The sequence below is a fragment of the Leptonychotes weddellii genome, chromosome 1 (genome assembly GCF_054177405.1).
Source record: "Leptonychotes weddellii isolate Sample4059 chromosome 1, ASM5417740v2, whole genome shotgun sequence".
NCBI classification, from domain to species: domain Eukaryota; kingdom Metazoa; phylum Chordata; class Mammalia; order Carnivora; family Phocidae; genus Leptonychotes; species Leptonychotes weddellii.
The window spans coordinates 144,064,319-144,085,731 of record NC_138369.1 but is presented as its reverse complement, the minus strand read 5'-3'; the positions used below and the strand labels follow the sequence as shown (position 1 = coordinate 144,085,731).

Here is a 21,413-nt window from a genome sequence, read left to right as displayed (position 1 = left end):
ACCGCAGCACGCTGAGCCCAGCAGCAGCACCACCAGGGGCAACATCTCCGCGGCCGCCGGGCGATCGCCGCCGGCGCCGCCGCAGGTGTCTGGAGCAGCCGCCGCAGCTGTTACAGGCAGTCTTGGCCGCCACCGCCGTCACGGGCAAGACCGGACGCCGCCGTCCGTCACAAGCAAGACCCGCCGCCCAGGCTGCCTGGCCGCGCGCACGCGCGCTCCTGCCACCCCACGCCTGCTCCTGCCACCCCACGCCCGCTCCCCCCCCTTCTCCCGCCGCGCGAACCGCGCACGCGCACTCGCCCCCGCCCCGCCGCCGGGACTGTTGACGCGACGCCCTCCTGTTTTGCGGGCTTGAGTCCCCACTCCAGTCCGCTCCGACGAGGCCTGGATCCCGCTCCCACGCAGTGGCACGCGCCGGACTTTCCGGTCACGTCCCGTCATCCCCCACTCCCCACCCCCGCGGTCTGTTTGCCAGCCCGCCACAGGCGGCTGAGGGCTGAGCGTGTATTCCTACGCTCACCGGGGACCTCCTTGCACCCGCCCTCTTAGCGGTTCTCTCCCGCCTCTCACGCCGTCCTGGGCCCGGTGTCCTCCCTGCGCCGGTCCTCTCTCGCTTTCACTCCCACCCTCACGCTTCAGGAGCGCCACCCTCCGACCTGGGCTCCCCGGCCCGCACGAGCCCCTGATATCTCTCCCCTTCCGGGTCCGACGTCTGCTCGCGCGTCGACCCTGCCGCGCCCTAACCCCTGCCTCTGGCGGCGCCCCCTAAACACCACCCCCCCGCAAGCGAGCGCGTCGGGTGGGGGCGTCGCTACGCTTCCCCGCGTTCGGGGAGCCCGAGGCTCTTCGCTGAGGGCGGGGCGGCGACCGGGCCTGTCCGCAGCGAGCTCCCACTCGGCCTCGGGGGCTCCAGAGCGGTCCGCAATTCAGCGAGCTCCCGCTGCCCCACGGGCTATTGTTTCTGCTGCGGTTGTGAGCTCCCGGCGCGCTTTCTCGCCTTGTTCGTTAGTATTTTCCTCCTTTGAACAGGGTTCCTCAAACAGGTCGGTCGTGGAGGTAAACATTTTTAGGTGTGGTTAACGCCGAGCCCCCGAGCCCCCGAGCCCTCGAGCCCCCAGGGGCGATCGGGCGTGGTTGTACACGTTCGCCGACACACGCCACACTCAAGACATCCCGTCCAGGACCCTCATTGAGCCTGGTGAGTGACAGCAACTCGCGCAGCCCTCTACAGTTTGGGGTTAGCATGCTTGAAAAATGGGTTCAAAATGTGGACAGGGACTTTGACGACCTCACTGAATCACACAGGACACATCATCATCCTGAAGCAAAAGCTCTACCTTTAACACTTACCCTAAATGATGAACTCTATTGTCAAAAAGTCAGACTCTGGTGGCTACTCTAACGGAGTGCATATCTGTCTGCTCCCTTGGTTTTCTCTTACTTGATGGCAAAGAAAGCAGTTTCCCACCACAATATCCCACTTCTCCAAATCTTTTACCCGTAGCGACTCCTCCAGTGCACCCCATCCCCGTAGTAATAAAATCTAGGAAATAAAATTGCCCCTCTCTGACACTGTAGCAGTATATTGTATACTTGTGTGACTTTTTCCTATAGTTATTTTGTTGTCTAACCTCTTCCTCACAGCATTATCAATTCTTTCAAATCAGAGAATACTTTAAGTATTCCCTCCTCTAAGACTTCCTGTTGAACTGTGAAAACAGAAGGGGTTTAATAAATGTATTGATGTGACTTGAGGCAAGCGTTGTTCCAGTGAAATTCGATTGTTTTTCAACGATTAGAAAAAGAAAGAAAAATAATCGCCTAGCAGATATCTCACTAAAACAATGGTTAATAATTATGGTGGTAATGATTTGAATGGCAGCCTTGACACCCTGAGGCTACCAAAGGGACTGATGGATTCTCCTCCAACTGCTGCTTATATGGATACAAAAGAATCATCCACCAGACTTTGAGCATTCAGGACATTGTGTATCACAGAGCAGCTGGTTGCCTAAATAAGGCTGTCAGCTGTCCCTGAGACCAACCGACCCCCCCTAAAGCTGAAGAGTGACTGGGAAGGACTGTCCCCAATCTTCAGAGGTAGAGATTGAGGGATGCTCTATTTCATACTGGGAGCCGCTGAGGCTGTGTGCTTAATGTAGCTCTGTGCAGAAAATGCAGTAGGCTTAAGTCAGGTGAATGAGAGGCCACCCTGGTGAATATCTCTACTCTTGGGAATGTGTTTTGATGGTGGAGCAAAAGGAGGCCTATTCCAGGAGAGAGAATCCAAATCTCTCTTAGACAACCTTGGGCTCCTTTCTCCAGTATCTAACCACCTTATATTTATGTTTCCCTTTTAATGCTCCCAAGGCTTTTAATTTGGATTTTGAGTTCATCTGGTCTTTACATAAGGGTTTTTTGTTTTTTATTTTTTGGTGGAGTGGGGGAGGGTGGAAGGCAAAGGAGTAATATATATTAGAATGTTTTGAACAGAGGTAATACACATTCAATTTATCACCTAAATGAATCTTCGTAACAGCCTTAGAATGGGTATTATGATCTCCATTTTAGCAATGAGGAAACAAAGGGAAAGAGGGATAATGAGCTTTTTGCCCACACTTATATGTGATATTTCTCTGACTTTCATTTATGTCTGTCTCCCTTGTCCTCTTTTTGACCTCCTCCAAGAAGACTTTCTCAATCCTACTTTTCCTCTTTCCTATAATTCTCCACCACTTAGAGGGTCCGATTACTTCTTCCATTACACTTTGTTCATGCCGCTAATAAAATGTGTCAATACATATTTCTTTCTACAAAATGGTCTCCTCTTCTATCATGTCAGCTCTGAGAAAATGAATTTTTTCCTGGGTATATTTGCATCTCCAGGGTCTGCCACAGTGCCCGGTCGAGACCTAAAGGCTCTGTCTACGTTGACTCAATCAAGAGAAATCAGTGTGGTATGTAGTATACAAAAAAATTTTAGCCTAGGTTTGAGTCTCAGCTCTAGCCATGTACTACCAGGTGACCTCGGACAAGTTAACCTTTCTGAGCCCTAGTTTCCTCCTTTATAAAGCTAGATGATAAAAAAAATAGAAATTAACTCTTCGATTGCCTTGAGAGTACCGTAAGTTAACACTTTTACAGTTACATGGAGCAGTGCCTGCTGTACAGTAAGCACACAGTATTTAGCTCTTACTATTTCCAATCTCCTTATAGTGAGGTGGTTCTCCTGGAAGGGTAGTGAAAATTATTGTCAAAAGGATCACCAGTTGCTGGTCTGGAACCTTAAAGAAGTACTGGGACTTGGCAAAATGTCTACAGTTTGATTCAAGCTAGAGGCACATGTCTGTGCCCAGTGGGTAGCCCTTAATCCTCTTGCTTTTCTGCACACTTGGTTAGTGACTGAATGCTGAGTGGCCCACATCTCTGACACCTGGCTCAGGGCTCAATGTCCTAGAGTGTTATTTCAACTTGACCTAGATATTAAAGTATAGGAGCTCCAGTCATCAAATAAAGTAGTATAGCAAGGAGGGTCTGTGCTCTCTGATTAAGGACTAGGTTTGGTGGTTAGGCAGCAGGAAGATACTGACATGTGGTTGGAGAGATGGATTTGGCTTAGGGAAACAGAAGGAAGGATTTAGCAGTGGGAAATGATCTTCGTAGTCCATGCTTCAATTAGAAGCAAATATTAGAAACAGAAACTGCCTCCAGGTAGGAGGATGGCAGGACTGAGGGTTCCAGGTAAGAAATATCCTACCAGAGAGATGACAGTCAGCTCTAGTGTAAATTTCCTTCTGGATGTCAGATGTGCACAGGCTTGTTTTGCCTAAGTCAGGAGAAACACAGCATTTCCTGCTCCCCCTCCTGCTGCTGCTGGAGGCTACTCATGTAGGGGGCCCACACTCATGACACCTGGAAAGCACTAGAGAAAGCCAGCTTCTAGGTTAGGTTGTAAAATCACAGCAGGCTTATTTCTTTGACAGCACATAATGTTTAGGGTCCTGGGAAGGCCCCTCCATATCTTGCCTAACTCACCTCTTTGAGGGCAGATAACATACATGCAGTGGGTGCATACTATGCACCAAGACCTCACTGTACTAGTGTATTTATTTTCTATTGCTGCCAGAACAAATTTAGGGGCTTAAAACAACACCTATTTATTATCTTACAGTGCTGTAGGTCGGAAGTCCATTGGACTCAGCTGGTTTCTTTGTTTCTGGCCCCACCAGGCTAAAATCAAGGCGTTGCCTGGGCTGCTTTCCCTTCTGGAGGCTCTAGGGGAGAATCCATTTCCAGATTTATTCAGGTCGTTGGCAGAATTCAGTGTCTGAGGTCCCCATTTTCTTGCCAGCTGCTGTCTGGGGGCTGGGGGGTGTGCTTAGCATCTAGAGGCCTCTTTTGGGCCATTATGTGTAGTTGCATGTGGTCTCTGAATATGTCAGAGCTAGCAGTGGTACATTAAATCCTTCTTATGTTGGCATGTCTCTTCTGCCTCCCCTTCTTCTGCCACATTTCTATGACTGACTCTTCTGCCTTTCTCTTCTACTTTTAAGTGCTCAAGTGATTAGATTGGGCTCCTCCGGCAATCCAGGATAATCTTCCTATTTTAAGGCCGGTAACCTTAATCACATCCACAAACTCTCTTTTGCCACGTAAAGCAACATATATTCACAGATTCGCAGGAATTAGGGCTTGGCAATCTTTGGGAGGCATTACTCTGTACTGCAGTTAGGTTCTTTTTCCTATTTATTCCCCTAATCTTCGTAACAGCCCAGTAAGAGAAGCATTGTTCATACCCACTGTGTAAGTGAAGAAACTGAGGTTGGGAGAGGTTGATACCACAGGCAAAAATGGTGGACTGAGGTTTGAATCTTGCTTCAGAGCTCATGCTCTTTCCTCTGCAGAGGAGTATAGGGAGCAAAGCAGGTGTGTGATCTGTTGCTGTCCCGGCACTTCCCACTATTGCTGCTTCTCAACTTAGTGAGGATGTCACCAAGGTGTCCCCCAGATTTCCAGCTCTCCTCCCAGGTACGGGAGACGATGTAGCCACTGGATCCCCGATAAAACCGATGGCATGCTCAAATAGAGTGATTTAGAGGAGATTAATATACGAGGGTGTGGGCAGGGTGAAAAGGAAACCAACAAGGAATGGCCAAATGCTGTTATCTAACAACAGCTGTCTGCCCCTAGGTGCCTGGTCTGGAGGTGCAAGGGGGAAAGACGTGGTTACCAGAACCCTGAGAGGAAGGAGAACCTGAAGGAGGGCTGCCTGGCAGGACAGCTTTGGTGGAGAACACAGCTACAGCCAGCCTTGCGGAGAGGAAGGGGAGGGGGGCAAGGTAAGTGCTCCAACTTCACTCTCCTCCCACCCTCTGAACTCCTGCTGTGGGTCAATCTCAACCAGAAACCAGAAGGAAAGGAGGCTGTTTGTACAGTTCTCAAAGCTTAGCTTTCCAGGTGCAGAGTAGAGCAGAACTGTTCTGAGGGAGGGGAACTTGTGTGGCTCAGTCATTAAGCATCTGCCCTTTGGCTCAGGTCATGATCCCAGGGTCCTGGGATTGAGCCCCGCATCGGGCTCCCTGCTCGGCGGGAAACCTGCTTCTCCCTCTCCCACTCCCCCTGCTTGTGTTCCTGCTCTCGCTGTGTCTCTGACAAATAAATAAATAAAATCTTAAAAAAAAAAAAAAAGAAGAAGAACTGATCTGAGGGGGAGTACCCAGCACAGCTGCACTGTCCCTCCCCATCCCCTTGCAATTGGGTATGATGATGTGAGTTACTTTGCCCAGCGTATTAGTATCCTAGGGCTACCCTAACAACCACAAACGAGGGGACTTGAAATGGGAGAAATTTATTCTCTCATAGTTCTGGAGGCTAGAAGTCTGAAAATAAGGTGTCCGCAGAGCCATGCTTCCTCTGAAGGCCTAGATAAGAATCCTTCCTTGTCTCCTCCTAGATTTTGGTGGATCCTAGTGATGTGGTTATGGAGTGTTGTTGGGGTCCAGAGCCTACGTCCAAGAAAGAATTCTTGAGACATCTTTGGTGCGGAAAAGAGTGGTTTTATTAAAGCGTGGGGACAGGCTCCTTGGGCAGAAAGAGCTGCAGCACCAGGGTTGTGAGGAGTGGCTGATTACATATCTGGGAGTTGGGGGAGGTAAGGACAAAGGGAGGTGTCTAAAAGGACTTTCATATGCTAAAGAAGACTCTTGGGATACTGGAGGCATGGCTATTGCCAAGCAAAAGTGTTCCCCACCCTATCCCCCACCTCCCACAAGTAAGGCATTAACATTAAGATAGTTGGAAGTTTCCTGGAGGAATGTTACTCTCTGCCTATTTCAGCTATTTGTCAATGGGCTGCAGGTTATAAAGAAATTTAATTTTATTTTCTTTCCTTTCTGCCTTTGTTTCCCACATCACTATGGAGGGGAGGGTGATGTTAGGGCCCCAGGAAATTGAGTCTATGGGTTTCTGAAAGTTAAGCTATTGATAAAAATGCTTATTCCTTGTAAATCACTAAGACATTTGTAAACTGATGGAGACTAATGTCCTGCAGGACTGTGATCTCCATCAGTTAACCATTTGGTTTCTTCTTTCCCTTCCCTTATTAGTTTTAGGGCAGCCAGGAGTGCCTGGGGAATGTCACACTGATCCCACCTGGAGGGCAGGGGATTTGTGGGGTGTCAGCTTGTGCTTTGCCCTCAGCTTCCCTTCTGCTCCCTCATCGCTGGTAATCCTTGGAGTTCCTCGGATTGACCTGCACCATTCTAATCTCTGCCTCCGTCTTCCTGTGGCCTTCTTTGTCTCTGTGGCCCTCTCCTTCATTTGATTCAGGGCGCTCCCTAAATCCAGTGTGATATCATTTCCAAATATTTAACTAAATACGCCTGCAAAGATCCTCTTTTAAGATAAAGTCACACGGTCTGAGGATCCAGGAGTGGATGTGAATTTTGGGGGGATACTGTTCAACCCACTGTAGCCAATACTGTTCAACCCACTGTAGACAAAAGCATAAAACCTAGCATGTAATTTTGCCATTCTTTCTTTCCCTCCGCTATGGCAATCGGCAATGCTCCAGACAGTGGCTGCTCCCTCAGCCTGGGTCCTAGAGGAAGGATGAGGCAAAGCAGAGCCCTAGCTGACCTACAAAGAATACACAACACGAATAGAAACAAATGTGTCATCTCTCCTGACAGATACCATCTACAGTATTTAATGACACAGTCTAGCCCTTCAGAAATATTTCGAGCAGCTAAGGCAGCTCCCCACTTCCTTTTTTACATACAAAAACACCGTTGAATACTGGCATTAACCAAAACCACTCTGCAGCCTCACTGTTCCTCTTAGTCCCAACTCCATTGGCAACATTTTACTGCACTGTTGTTCCTCTATGGGCAAGGTGTAGAAAGAAATGGATTTCAAAGACTGCCTTTTATATCCTTAGAGGGGCAAGTTTTCTAGGGGAAAAAAAAAAAAAAAAAAAGAGTGAAGACTAGGGCATATGAATGTCCTTTGAAATTAGAAGCGGAGTTGCTGTCTGCATTTCAGGCTGATAGTCTCATCTCCAGTTTCAGAAGAGTTCCCCACCTGCAGCAGCCAGGAATGTCTGCTGAGAAAGCTTTGTTCTCTGCCTAAACCAGGGCTCTCTATGTGTACCCTCCCTTGCTCTCCATGGCCACTTGTGCAATATCACTCAAGACACCGTGCCTCGTGAAGTTTGCTTATTGATGCTACATGAGTTCTCTGGGTACATCTGCCAATCTGCTCTTCTCTAATACTGGTCTAATTGCTATGGGTGTGGGCCAGCGGACTCAAACTATCATCAGATGGGCTTTAAAAGTGGAGGGGATAAACTAGGATCAAACTGCCAGACAAGACAGATGTACATATTTGGAATCCTGAGAAAGGTTGCCTGATTCCATGTGTCTGTAACCTCACGTATTTGTCAGTCTTGAATGGCAGCCTGGGCTTGAAGACTCCCATGTGCCAAGTACTGCTGTTGCAGCTGCAACTTCTACCCTCTCTTCCCCAACCACAGGCCCCATGAACCACAACAGGAGGAGGAAGGGAGAGAGTTATAGACAAACTATGCTTATAGAGGTAGTTCTCAAAGTGTGGCATTTGGATCAGCAGCAGTTGCAGCCACTGGGAACTTGTTAGAAATGCAAGTTCTTGGGCTCTATCTCAAACCTACTAAACCAGACACTCTGGAGTGGGACCTAGCAATCATCATTTCAGGGGGTCTTCCAGGACATTCTGGTTTATACTAAAGAATGAGAGCCACTGGCCATGGGGCCTGACCTTGGAAGTCAGGTGGTCCTCCTAGGAGGTAAGCCATCTTGGTAACATTACTATCAGCTCCTCTGTTTCCTTGGATTTGGTGGGAAAGACTCACCTATAGTACAGTGGAGAATCCCTGGGAACCCTGGTCGTCTCCTGGCCCACGAGGCATTTTGTATTAGCTGCAGGTCACTCACGCTGGTCTGGCCGTGGCCATGCCCAGAAGACAACCCAACAGTTGCAAGAGAAGCGTCTCACATGGAAGCAGGGTTTCTTTAACATCTCAGAGTGAAAGAGCATGTATCCTACCTCCGTTCTGATCAAAAGCAACGTGTACTTCACCGTGGCTTGTGGATCACCTTAGTTCTATAGTTAGTGGGTTTACAAGTAGTTTAAGAAACTGGTTTCATCGTAGGTTACAAACTGCCTTTTTGTGTGTCCATCAGGGTACTTAGTGTCTGACATCTGGGCTAAGCTCTTGTGAGTTTCCACTTAAAAGATGCCATTTTGATAAAACGTAGAAATCTTCCATGTGGTCACATAAATGTGTCTCTTTGTCTAGAGAAGGAAATAAATGAAACCGGGGATTCCCTGGAGGAATGACAGATCAATACCCATTTCACCAGATGACAAATTCAGAGACACCTACGTAGCAGTATGTGGAGTGGGGGAGAAACGAGTCATACTCTATCATCATTCAAAAGAAAATTATTTGTTCATTTTCGACAGCCATATGGGCTAGACCACCTGGAGCTGGTTCTGGTAAACTAGGGTAAAGGGATCATCTTAATCTGCTGTATCCTAGAAAGGTTAAGTAAGCAGCATTCTTGCCCATGGGGTATGCATGAATGCTCCTTCCTCTGGAGATGGAAGAAGGGCTCCTGATGGATAAATCAGTCAGATTTGCTAATGGATATATTCCTCCTCTTCAGTTGTTTAGAAGATTCTCTTAATTGTCTCTGTCAGTACTGGATGGCCTAAGAAAGTCTACTGCTTCCCTTGCATAGCACAAATTCTTATGAACCAGAAATTTGTTGTTGTTGGTATTGTTTTTGATGTAAAGTTTGCACTTCTCAACCTTTTCCTTCTCTCTGAACCTTCACTGTGTTTTGGAGCATTGTAAATATGGCCCCAGAAGACCAATGGAGCATGCTTGTAATTTGTGCTCCAGTAGTCATCTCCTTTCCCTGTCTTGCTTCTTTGGAGGCTGAGTACTATACCTATCCAGTTTCCCTTTCCTCCCCAAGCCGTGGCTTTGTGCCAGTGGAACTGCAAGCTAGATGAAAAGCTATCAAAGCACTAGGGAAGGAATCGATAGTAATATATGTAAGTGTATACATATATCACTAGTGACAGGTTCATTTCCATGCAAGTTAAGATGTTCTCACTGCCTCTAATTGACACCCTGTGTATCTGTGTGTACACATGGTCTGAAGGGGATATACATGGCTGGATTCATCCTATAGAGCCAAAGTGGACAGCTGCCAATGGGCTGTGATTTGATTTTGCTGGAGGGACCTTTCCATGACTACCCCAGCTGGCCCAGGCCTTTTGCCTGCTGGGAATTCCCACATCATCACTGGCCTCTTTGGATTGAGGCACTGAAAGTTGTTTAAATGCAAATTATTTTCTGGGAGGTAGAGACATTATTATTCATTAATATTTGGGCTTTAATGAGTTTATAAGCTTAGAAGAGAACAGACCAGAGTCTTTTGGTAATAGAAGCCAGAGAGATATGTTTTAATGATGATAGGCAGAAAAGAAAAGAGTGAGAGCTGAAATACTACAAAAACTATAGCCAGAGACTCAAGGAATAGCGGAACCAGTAGTTACATGGTAAGAAATAAGATGGAAAAAGGAAAGTGGGCAAGTGGGAAATAAAGTGCCCCCACAAGTGCAGAGGTCATTTCTGCCTGACCTCCCTAGTGAGTCTTTCCTAAGCAGGAGTGTTTGTAGAAACCCTGGTTGAGACACCAATACGTTTCACATTTGCTATAGCATCACTCCTTCTAAGGATTTATTTATTTATTCAAAAACAGCTTTTGAACACCTAATACATGCCTAGTCACTGCGGGTGTATCAGGAAAACAAACCAGACAAAACCCTGCCCTCACAGAGCTTGTATCTTAGTGGGAAGGTGGGGAGAGACAACGTGCAAAATAAATAAGGGGCATGTGGTACGTTACATGGTGGTAGAAGCTGTGGAGAAAAATAAAGCGATGAAGAGGGGTGGGGAGGAAGTGCCATTTTAAAGAGGGTGGTCAGAGAAGGCGCACTAGAAGGTGACATTTGAATAAAGAGTGAGTAAAGAGTGAGCAAGCCAGGCAAATGTCAACATGGATTTCATTCCTGGCAGAGGGGACAGCGCATTTGAGGTCCTGCAGTGGGAGCCCGCCTGGCTTATTGGAGGAAGAGAGGCATAGGGGGAGGGGAGCAGACGGTGTGGTCAGGTGGGAGTGAGCACAGGGCAGAGCAGTAGGGGCTGAGGTCAGAAGATCATGACAGGGGCAGTTCACACGGGGCTCTATAAGACTTGGAGTCTGAGTGAGAGGGTTTTGAGCAGGGCAGTGGTATTAGCCAACTTTCAAACTAAGAGGCTATTTCAGGGGTTGGCCAGAGACTGTAAATGTCTTTAGCAGGCCACGAGATCTCTGTTGCAACTCCCTGATACTACTGTTGGTGCACAAGGTACACCAACGAATACGGCTGTGTCCTTGTAAAAACCTTCTTTACAAAAGCAGATGGCAGGCCAGATTTGGCACAAGCCGATCCTTGGGCTATTGCAAGAGTCCATTGGAGAGATGAAGGTGGCTCAGACCAGGGTTGTAGCAATGGAGGTGGCAAGGAAGATAGCAGCTCTCTTTGGAAGGTAGAGCCCACGGGATTTGCCATGGGGCCAGATGTTGGGTGTGGCCAGATGACTCCAGGGTTTTGGGTCTGAGCAACTAGAGAAATGAAGGTGCCACTACTGAAGTGGACAAATTGACAGGGAGGTTTGGTGGGGAGAAGGGGGAAGTGGGGGAGGGGTATCAGGAGTCCTTGGAACATGAAAATTGAAGATGCCTTTAGGATAAAGGAATTGGACTAGATGTTCCCTAACGCTTCTTCTAGCTCTAATGTTCTATGATTCCACAACTGAGAGAGAATAAACATCTACCCTAGTGGTGTCTGCTGTGAACATGTTCTTTAGGGAGACCTTCCACGCTGCATTACTCCATCCTTCGCAAATGCAATTGGTGATTATGCTGCCTAGAGATCAGCTGCTGGAAGGAAGAAACCCTGAAAGGGAGGCAACTGGCAGCTGAAACTAGCAGGGGGACTTGGACCAGCAGCTTAAATGGTGTATGTGCCTGAGGAGGCTTTAAAGGGCTGGAGGCAAATTCCTGTGAATCTTAGTTTCCTGGAGGTTATTCATAATGGAGGGTTGTCAGCCGACCAGGCGAAGAATGTTCAACTCATTTTCAGAAAAAAAAGCAAAACATCGTCTTCAACTTCACCTCCGCTGCTCTCTCAGAATGATTACACTTCAGACCTGCTCACCCCCTGCATAGATAGCCCTGGCTGGCTGTGCAGGCTGATTCTGGTGACCCCCTGGAGACCTGCAGGACACAGACAAGGTCTTTGTTATTGGCTTCTCCAGGCCATTTCCTCCCTCTTCTCTCTCATCTTTCCTCACTGGGAGATATGTCTTCTTTCTGCCCAAAAAGTGGCTCCGTGCCAGTGGGGTTGTTTGCTGCGTGGAGAGCGGCAAACCACTTTGGGAGTGAGCTGATAGTAGTATATTTAGAATATGAGCATTTATCAGAGGCAGCAGATGGAGGCAGCAGAGTGGAGCTCCCAGAACTGAGGGCAGGGAGTGTGTCATTCAAGTGTAAAGTGCGTGCCATCTAGACTCAGCTGGCACCAGCTTGTGAAACCAGTGAAGAGAAGGAGGAAAACAAAGGAAGGCCACCTTTGTGCTAGGTCTGAGAGGTTACAGCATTCCCTGACAAGGAGTCTCCAGGGCCTCAAAGACTGCATTCAGTCTGGGATAGGAAGGAGAACCCTTTGCAGTTGCTTCCCCTAACATTTGTTACTTTCCTAAAGCTGAGTAATTTTAATAAAAAATTCTGAAGCTCAGAATAAATGGAAATAGAGATCATTCATTTATGTATGCATGGATTAATTCATTTAAGAAACATTTGTTACATGCCTCAGACATGCCAGGAGCCGTGGAATATTCCGGGACAGAGAAGAACCAGGAAGATGTATATGTTGTAATTCTTAACTATTAGAACTGTCAAAAGTATTTTAGTTTTAATTTTTTACCACCATTCCCACAACCAACGCTTAAAGATACAAATATATTCAAGACCTGTTCTATTAACTATTTGAACTGGAGAAGTATATTTTTATTTTTATTTATTTATTTATTTATTTTTAAAGATTTTATTTATTTATTTGACAGAGAGAGACACAGCGAGAGAGGGAACACAAGCAGGGGCAGAGGGAGAGGGAGAAGCAGGCCTCCCGCAGAGCAGGGAGCCCGATGCGGGGCTCGATCCCAAGACCCTGAGATCATGACCTGAGCTGAAGGCAGACGCTTAACGACTGAGCCACCCAGGTGCCCCGAGAAGTATATTTTTAATGGTAAATTTCCTCAGGGCATAAGTACCAAATTCAACATATCAGTGGGGGGAAAAAGTAATATTAATTCCAATCACCTGTTTGAGCAGAGTACCATGATGAAGCCATCCCATTTGGAGAGGCCAATTTTAACGGTGGATGTCAGGTAGACTGTAGAAGGGCCCCAAGTCACCCAGTGGGGCAGATAGGCATACCCTTAACAATGAACCTTTGAGGAAATGCCTGTCTTCAGTTTTTGGCTTTTGGGTTTTTTTTTTTTTTTTTGAGAGATTTTGAGAAGCGTCATCAGTGAATAAATCACATATTTCTTCATATTGCCTTTGTATGTGAGTCCCAAAATGTGAACCATTGTACTATGATATATAGAAGATGTGGATCCCAGATCACCCAGTCAGAATTAATCACTCCTTCCCTTGGTGCCACCAGGGAGGCATAACGTCGCATTTAAATATACCAAGTTGTATACTTAGCTCTTTCTCATGATGTATTGTAGATTCCTCAAAGGAACGTGCAGCTCAGTGCCTGACATACAATTGGTACTGAATACATCGAATGAAAGAATAAAGACTACAGAAATACTTGCAGTTATAAAGAAGAAAAAAGATTACCAAATGTCCATTTTTATCCTATTATCTTCAGGGTAAAATAGGTATACTAGAAAACATTCAGTTGTTATGGATGGGAGTGTCTCGAATCTACATGCTCTCAGAGTTGTTTTTTTATTTTGTTTTTTAAGTTATTTATTTAACAACTTTTGCTGAGCATTTACTCAGTTTCAGATTGTGTGATTCCCTGGAGGGCATAAGGGTGATTAAGAGATGTTTCTGCCCTACACACCTGCCCTCCTGCACTTCAAAGGGTTGGACCAGAACTATGTTCAGGGGAGCTGAGAGAGTACCATTGAAGGATAGAGCCAGGGTAACACCACTGATGCAGAGAAAGACTGGGTAAACTGAGTTTTGAAGGAAGTCTTAGAGTGGATCTGGCAGACCAGCAGTTCTCAGCAGGAGAGATATTCAGGGGCCATTACTGATGGTCACTGATGGGAGGATGGCTCTAACATTTAGTGGATGGAGACCAGAGATGCTAGATGTCCTGCTGTGCGTGGGTTAGTCCTATATAACAGAATTGCCCTGCATCCAACATGACATTTGAATGTCCCGCCAGACATTCATGTAGATGAAAATCTGGTTATAATTATCTGAGCCTAAAACCTAACTTTTGTCATGTATAAACGCAAACTATGTTTTGCATGGTTTTAACAAAAACTGAATTTTCCAAGAATACGACTCCCTTGTGCATCAAAAGAAGATTGTGCTCTTTGGAACTTTGCCAAGAGTTGTTTGCCATCCTGAGAAGTCACATCACTGACTGTCTCATTCCTCATGGTATTTGTGTCACCAATACAATACACCTGAATTGGTCTTCATTTGTATCTGTCAATCCCCAGTGATTCTAGACAAACATTTCATTACTTTGTTATGTCTTTGAGTATAATTGTACCCCACCATTAACATACAGAAATACATGTTTTATTCCATATTACTTGCCTTTTTTCACATTATTGTTAGAGTATTATATTGGATTTTTTAAATTATGAGCATAGATACATTATCACAACATTTATAAAGGGCAGATTACTTTTTTCAATATATAAAAAGGGGGCACTGGGTCTCTAGGCCTGAGAACCAATGAGATGAACAAAGTAGGTAGAAAGAGCATTCTGTGCAGTACTCTAAAACTTTAATGTGTACAAGAATCACCTGGTATCTTGTTAAAATGCGGATTCTGCGTCAGTAGGTCTGGATGAAGCCTGAGAACCTGCATTTCTAACAAGCTCCCAGGTGATGCTGATGTTGTTGGTCCATGGACCACACTTTGAGTAGCAAAGTTACAGACAAAGGGATTTGTAGGTATCAAAGTATGGAGTCTTGGAAGAGCTCTTCTGGGAAATAATCAGTAACTTGATATAATCAGAGCACAGAATGGGATGTGTTATGTGGTGGGAGATGAGGTTAGAGAGGAAGGCAGTCAGAGCAATCAAGACCTTATCCAGACTGTTTATACTTCATTTTGTAGGTAAAAGAGCACCTCCAAAGGATTTTAAGTAGAGGTACATAGTATTAGATCTCTCTGCCACCATGAGGGATGGCTCTGCTGGATGCAGGGAGTCCAGTGAGGAGGCTTTTACAATTACGTTGCCTGAACATGGAACTAATGAGGACCTGAAGAAGCCACAGGAGAAGTGGAAGGAGGAAGACAGGCTTGCTTTTTGGAGTTAGGTCTACTGGGACTAAGTAATTGATTGAGTGTGGGTAGTGAAGGAGCAGGGGGATCAAGGAAGACTTGCAAGTTCCTGGCATGAGTGCTGTATGTAAATTGATGCCCTTGACCAGCACAGGGAGCAAAGGAGGAGGTGCAAGTTTAGGGCCAAGGTTCAGGGAAATTGGCTTTCAGATAAATGAAATGAAGGTGCCTATCCTATCGAAAAACAGAAAGACGTCCAATTGGACTTTGATGTGAGGACTTTTTTTTTAAGAGTGTATTTTGTTGTGGATAAAAGAGAACCCTTATACACTGTTGGTGGGAATGTAAATTTGTGCAGCCACTATGGAAAACAGTTCGGAGTTTCCTCAAAAAATTAAAAATAGAACTATCACATGATCCAGCATCCGACTTTGGGGTATATTCTCAAAGAAATTAAGATAAGGAGTTCAGAGAGATGTCAGCACCGTCATGCTCATTGCAGCATTATTCACAATAGTCAAGGCATGATACAAACTAAATGTCCATTGATGGACAACCAGATTGTAAAAAATGTGGTATAAACAGACAATGGGATATTTTTCAGCCTTAAAAAAGAAGGAATGCTTCCATTGTGACAAAATGGATGAACCTGGAGGGCATTATGCTAAGCTAAGTAAGCCAGATACAGAAGACAAATAATACATGATACCATTTATATGAGGAATCTAAAATAGTCAAATTCCTAAAACAGAGAGTCGAATGGTAGTTGCCAGGGCTGGGGGGAGGCTGAAACAGAGAGCTGTTAGTTAAAGGGCATAAAGTTTTGGTTATGCAAGATGAATAAGTCCTAGAGATCTACTGTACAGCCAAGTGCTTATAGTTAATGATACCATATTGTACATTTAAAAATTTGCTAAGAGGGTAGCTATTAACTGTTCTTATCACAAAGAAATACAATAATAAGAGGGCAGGATGAAACTTTTGGAGGTAATGGATATGTTTATGGCATAGATGGTTTCCTGGATATATACCTATCTCCAAAGTCATCATGAGGTATACATTAATTATGGACACCTCTTTGTGTGTCAGTCACACCACAATAAAGTGGTTTAGAAAACAGTGAATCATATTTCATCCTAACAGACATCGGTTCGACATGTATGCTCATTTGCCATATTCCAGTGGATTTCCAAGCGGGGTAGACAAGAAACATGGGCAATCTCTCTAAGCTCCATGGTTGTCCAAGCCAGGTGTTCGGATGAGAAGAAAGGGGGCAGGTTGAACATATTTATTTTATTATGGAAAGTGGCTTAAATATTATAATCACCTGGGTGTCAAAGAGTAGTAGACACAGGTGGAATGAATTTCCTGCTCCAGATTAATCTCTCTCCCTCGCCCTCCCTCCCTCTCCCACCATCTCCCTCCCTCCTCCCACTCCCCCTCTCTCTCCTCCCCGCCCCCCACACACAGTTCATAGATACTGGCATGGCAGTGAGTTTGAGGTGGTCCTGAGAGGTCATGGGCCTGGCATCCCCATTCTTGTATTTAATTGTGTCAAACTCCATAAACACCATGAGCAGCTAGTCTTCATTGAGTGCTGGGTGCCCGTCCTCTGTTTTCACAATAATCCTAAGAAGAAATTTTACAAATGAGGAAACTGAAGTGTATAGAGGTCTGGTAATTTGCCCAAGGTCACACAGAGAGAAGAAATGAAAATCTAGCCTTGACTCCCCCATTTCTTTTCTCATTCATGCTACAGTTCATTTCCTTTAACCTCTCCCAGTCCCACTGAAGTAATAGCTGTCCTTCTAACATGCATGTTCATCACACCTCTGCACATACTGAGTACTTCTGCTTGGAACCTTCCTTTCGGATCTTCAGCTGTCAAAGCCTGACCTGGTATCCTGTCAAAATCCTACCCATCACAGACCACTGTATCTGTGAAGACTCTTCTGAGCCTCCTGACTGGGTGCCCTGTATACATTTCCCCTCTTGCGTGTGTCATGCTGCACTGCAATTATGTGTTTATACGTCCCTCCCTCTCTGCAGGCTGTGGGCTCCTGAAGGACAGGACCATATCTTAGTGCTCTTCCCTCTGTGTGTGGTGTCCACTGCTGTCCAGTAAGGGCTTTTGAACTGAAGTGGTGTGTACAGTTATTAGTGGGTTCTCAGTAAATTTAATGGGATGTTTATAGTCCCTGGGAAGTACAAACCAGTTCCTTAAGAAAGTAGACACGAGCAATGGGCAAAAAGGGGACTTGGAAAATTACAATCTCTTAACAGATTATTTATGTATAAAAGTTTTTATAAAAAGTGGGCTTCACAATGGACTTATTCCTCTCCTGTAATCTCCCACCATTAATATTAGCCTTAATTATTTAGGGGCACCTGGCTGGCTTAGTTGGAAGAGTGTGCAACTCTTGATCTGGGGGTCATGAGTTTGAGCCCCACGTTGGGTATAGAGATTACTATAAAAATAAATAAATAAACTTCAAAAATATTAGGCTTAATTTAAGCTTAGTTTATTTGGAGCCAATATTTAATTTAAAATTTAATTTTTATTAGAGTTTTAATAAATAATAGCATTTAGTAGCTACAAATGACACTTCATATAAAAGCATTTTTTAACATAATTAATTTTTAAATAAAACTGTAGTGGAAAAATTACTCTACCTACAACTCTACACCTTGATCAAATTTTAGATCTAATCCTTATCCTTGATTTTCTTTGTACCGTTCATATTCTCAGAATTTCTTCTTTTTCTTCCTATTATTTCTTCAGTGAGGTTTCTATGAAAGAAGGTATCTTTGTTCAGGCCTACAGCGAAGTAGGGGACATCATCACTGACTTCAGAAAAATAGGCAAAATGTAGTTCTTTTAGGGGCACCTGGGTGGCTCAGTTGGTTAAGCATCTGCCTTCACCTCAGGTCATGATCCCAGGGTCCTGGGATTGAGCCCCACATCAGGCTCCCTGGTCAGCGGGGAGTCTGCTTTTCCCTCTCCCTTTGCCTGCCTCTCTGCCTACTTGTGCTCTCTCTCTCTATCACTCTGTCAAATAAAATAAATGAATAAATCATTAAAAATATGTAGTTATTTTAATATACAGGAAGATATAAAAATATCTACAAATAAAGATATTTGGGTTTGAACATTAAATTCCATTTTTCTGGAGCATGTGTTTATTATAAATTAACAAGTATTTAAAACATCTAGAATGCTATCTGTTCTGGCTTTTGTGATTAAGAAGAGGTTCTAGAGGGTATTATGCTAAGTGAAATAAGTCAATCAGAGAAAGACAATTATCATATGGTTTCACTCATACGTGGAATATAAGGAATAGCGCAGAGGATCTTAGGGGAAGGGAGGGAAAACTGAATGGGAAGAAATCAGAGAGGGAGACAAACCATGAGACACTTTTGACTCTGGGAAACAAACTGAGGGTTGCTGGAGGGGAGGTCGGTGGGGGGATGGAGTAACTGGGTGATGGGCATTAAGGAGGGCACGTGATGTGATGAGCACTGGGTATTATATGCATCACATGATGTATATGCATTACATCAAAAAACTAATGATGATTATATGTTGTCTAATTGACACTATACTTTCAGGGATCATTTCTATAGTTCGTTGCTAAATAAAAAATATAAAATTAAAAAAAAAGAAAAAAAGAAGAGGTTCTGGAATGGGACACACATGCACACACACACAGTTACATCTCCCTGAAACTGCTGCATTAGAATCTTCAGAGAGCATTCAGGTAAACTCAGCTAATGTAAGTTAATTGTGTTGTAAGACCATGTTTTTCAAACTGAGGTAGCCATACCTCACAGGATGACATGAGTTATTGGCTGGGAGTTACGGGAAGGAACTGAAAAAATAAGAAGTGGTATATCTCCCTAATTGTTAATTTAAATCAATGGGTTAAACATTATTTTGATATAGAAACTAGTACAGATCTCTTAAAGAGGAGAATGCAAATTTCTCATGAAATTTTAAAGATAAAAATACCATGGGATGGCAAAGAAATATTGAACTGGTGATAAACTGCTTGGGCTGGGTCCCAGACTGCTTAGTAGTACACATTCTTTTCTTTTCTGTTTATTTGGTTAAATGGAAAAGTCAGAGAAGTATTGTATAGGATTTACATAGAAATAAGGACAATGGTAAGAGCTGCACAATGGTTATCATTAGAGATTGGAATGTTGTTCAAAGAACAGAGTTCGCTAAAAGCATCCCAGACAGCTCTGGCAATTGAATTCTCTTGATATCACCTCAGCAGTTGAATGTTTCCACCTCTGCTCTTATGTTCACTCTGGCAAAGGGTCAATATATCTGCTTCGGCAGTCCCTACTCCCACCAGCCAACCATGCTCCTTGTTCCTTGCCACGTCTTTTGGTTTCTACTTTCTTATGGCTTTTGCCTACTACTAATTTAAGTATATCCGGTGGTCTTTCATAGCCTATACATCTTTCTGTGATTCTCTTGCCTCTGCTCCATCTTCCAAATGCCCAGACCAGTTTGTGTATTAAATATAAAACTCTCCGAAGAGGGAATATAATCCCTTCAATTAATCACCATGGTCCCTATTTTGACATAGATTTTGTGACAACCTACCTCCTAGAACACTAGCCAACCTCCATGTTGTTTTCCCCGGAGTACAGTTCCTCCTTCTGGTGAGGTTGGCTGCTATTGTGTCGGTGGAGTGACGCAGTATAAGGATTAAAATTATGTCAGCTTAAGGATTCACTGTGGTTGGGTTTTCTCTGAGGGACTGTGGAAGTATGTCATGGGCATTCTGACTCTTGCCTTTTCCAAAACAGTCCCTCTAGAAGATGTCAGAAACAGATTCCTTTGGAAGGATGAGCAACTAATATAACCAGATAAGAGTCTGAAGGCTTTTCATGGCAACCAAAATTCTCAGTAAACTTATTTTTTTTAAAGATTTTATTCATTTATTTGACAGAGAGAGAGAGAGACACAGTGAGAGAGGGAACACAAGCAGGGGGAGTGGGAGAGGGAGAAGCAGGCTTCCCGTGGAGCAGGGAGCCCGATGCGGGGCTCGATCCCAGGACCCTGGGATCATGACCTGAGCCGAAGGCAGACATCTAATGACTGAGCCACCCAGGAGCCCCTCGGTAAACTTATATAGAAATTTAAAGAATGGAATCTTTGAAGGGACCACCTGTGTAATGCAAGTATCCTATCTTACTTACTTTCCTTTAACTTAAAATTTTTTTTTTTTTGTATTTCAATTACAGAGGGTTGAGTTAAACATACTCCTTACTTCCTAGGCCACCACCACTGATCCATGCTAGACCTCCCTTGATTAATTTATTAATTGGAATCCTCTGTTTTAACCTCCTGCTGGAATCCATCTCTAAAGGGGACAGCCCATACCATATTTAGAGATTTAGAGTCCTCTGATTTTTTTTTCTTACATTAAACTAAAAAGAACTTTCCTATTTCTTTGCCCCAATGTTCTCAAGTCTGTTCTGGGGAACCACACAGAATAATCAGTTCCTTCCTCAACAACTCAATAGCTTTCCAGTCTCATAAATTCAGCTCTCATGACATGTGATTGTTCATTTTACTATGTGAAACATATTCTGTTCCTTAATTCTTCATAGGATGTGGGTCAAAGACACTTTTCTACCTAGTCACCTTCCCTTGGACGCACTGTAGTTTGACAATGTCTTTTTAAAAATTCAAATATTTTAAAATAGATGTGCTCTGCCAATGCAAAATCTGATCGGTGCAACCTTGCCTCTCCGTTCCTTAATTTCAGTTTCTATTAATGCAACCTAAAATTTGTATAAGTTTTTTTTAAATAATATCACATTTTTGACTCTCATTGAACTTTAAATCTTTTTCAAGTGAACTGCTGTCAGTCCAGAGCTTTCCTACCTTGTATTTAAGTAGTTGATTCTTTGAACTTAGATGCAGAACTTAACATTTAACCCTATTAAGTTGTATATTGTTAATTTCATTCCATCCCTCTCCTTTGTCAAGGTCTTTTTCAAGTTTGATTCTTTAATACATTTTATCAGCTTTTCCTCCAACTATCTGTCATCTACAAATTTGATAGGCAAAATTTATATTGGAGTTCACCTAATTCACTGATTAATATGTTTCAGCTTTCAGAATAGAGGGTAGAGAACTTTAGTGTGGTTCTCAAACTTTAGTGTACAAAAGAATTATCTGGGACATTTGTTAAACCTGCAGATTCCCACGTCTCATTTCCAGAAATTTTGATTCAGTAAGTGTG

General features: G+C 44.2%; 1 protein-coding gene and 1 long non-coding RNA gene across 8 annotated transcripts in view; one reads left to right on the top strand and one right to left on the bottom strand.

The window, feature by feature from the left end:
* The window catches only part of CD47 (CD47 molecule), a 45,514-nt gene extending 45,305 nt beyond the window's left edge, over positions 1-209 (bottom strand). For 5 of the 6 annotated variants that reach the window (XR_014138380.1, XR_014138379.1, XR_014138381.1 and 2 more), the window contains exon 1: positions 3-209. Coding sequence is in view for 3 of the 6 variants with exons in the window: in XM_081797419.1 (XP_081653545.1) it covers positions 3-45 (43 nt within the window). In the remaining 3 variants the exon portion in view is untranslated. The remainder of the gene's footprint in view (positions 1-2) is intronic. The other variant, XM_081797422.1, reaches the window with a different exon arrangement.
* Positions 210-287: 78 nt separating this feature from the next.
* Positions 288-21,413, top strand: part of LOC145716054 (uncharacterized) — a 116,712-nt gene continuing 95,586 nt past the window's right edge. Inside the window, exons 1-3 of one of the 2 annotated variants that reach the window (XR_014138386.1) lie at positions 288-1,198; positions 2,887-2,957; positions 5,191-5,339. This is a non-coding gene — a long non-coding RNA (uncharacterized LOC145716054). The remainder of the gene's footprint in view (positions 1,199-2,886; positions 2,958-5,190; positions 5,340-21,413) is intronic. The other variant, XR_014138387.1, reaches the window with a different exon arrangement.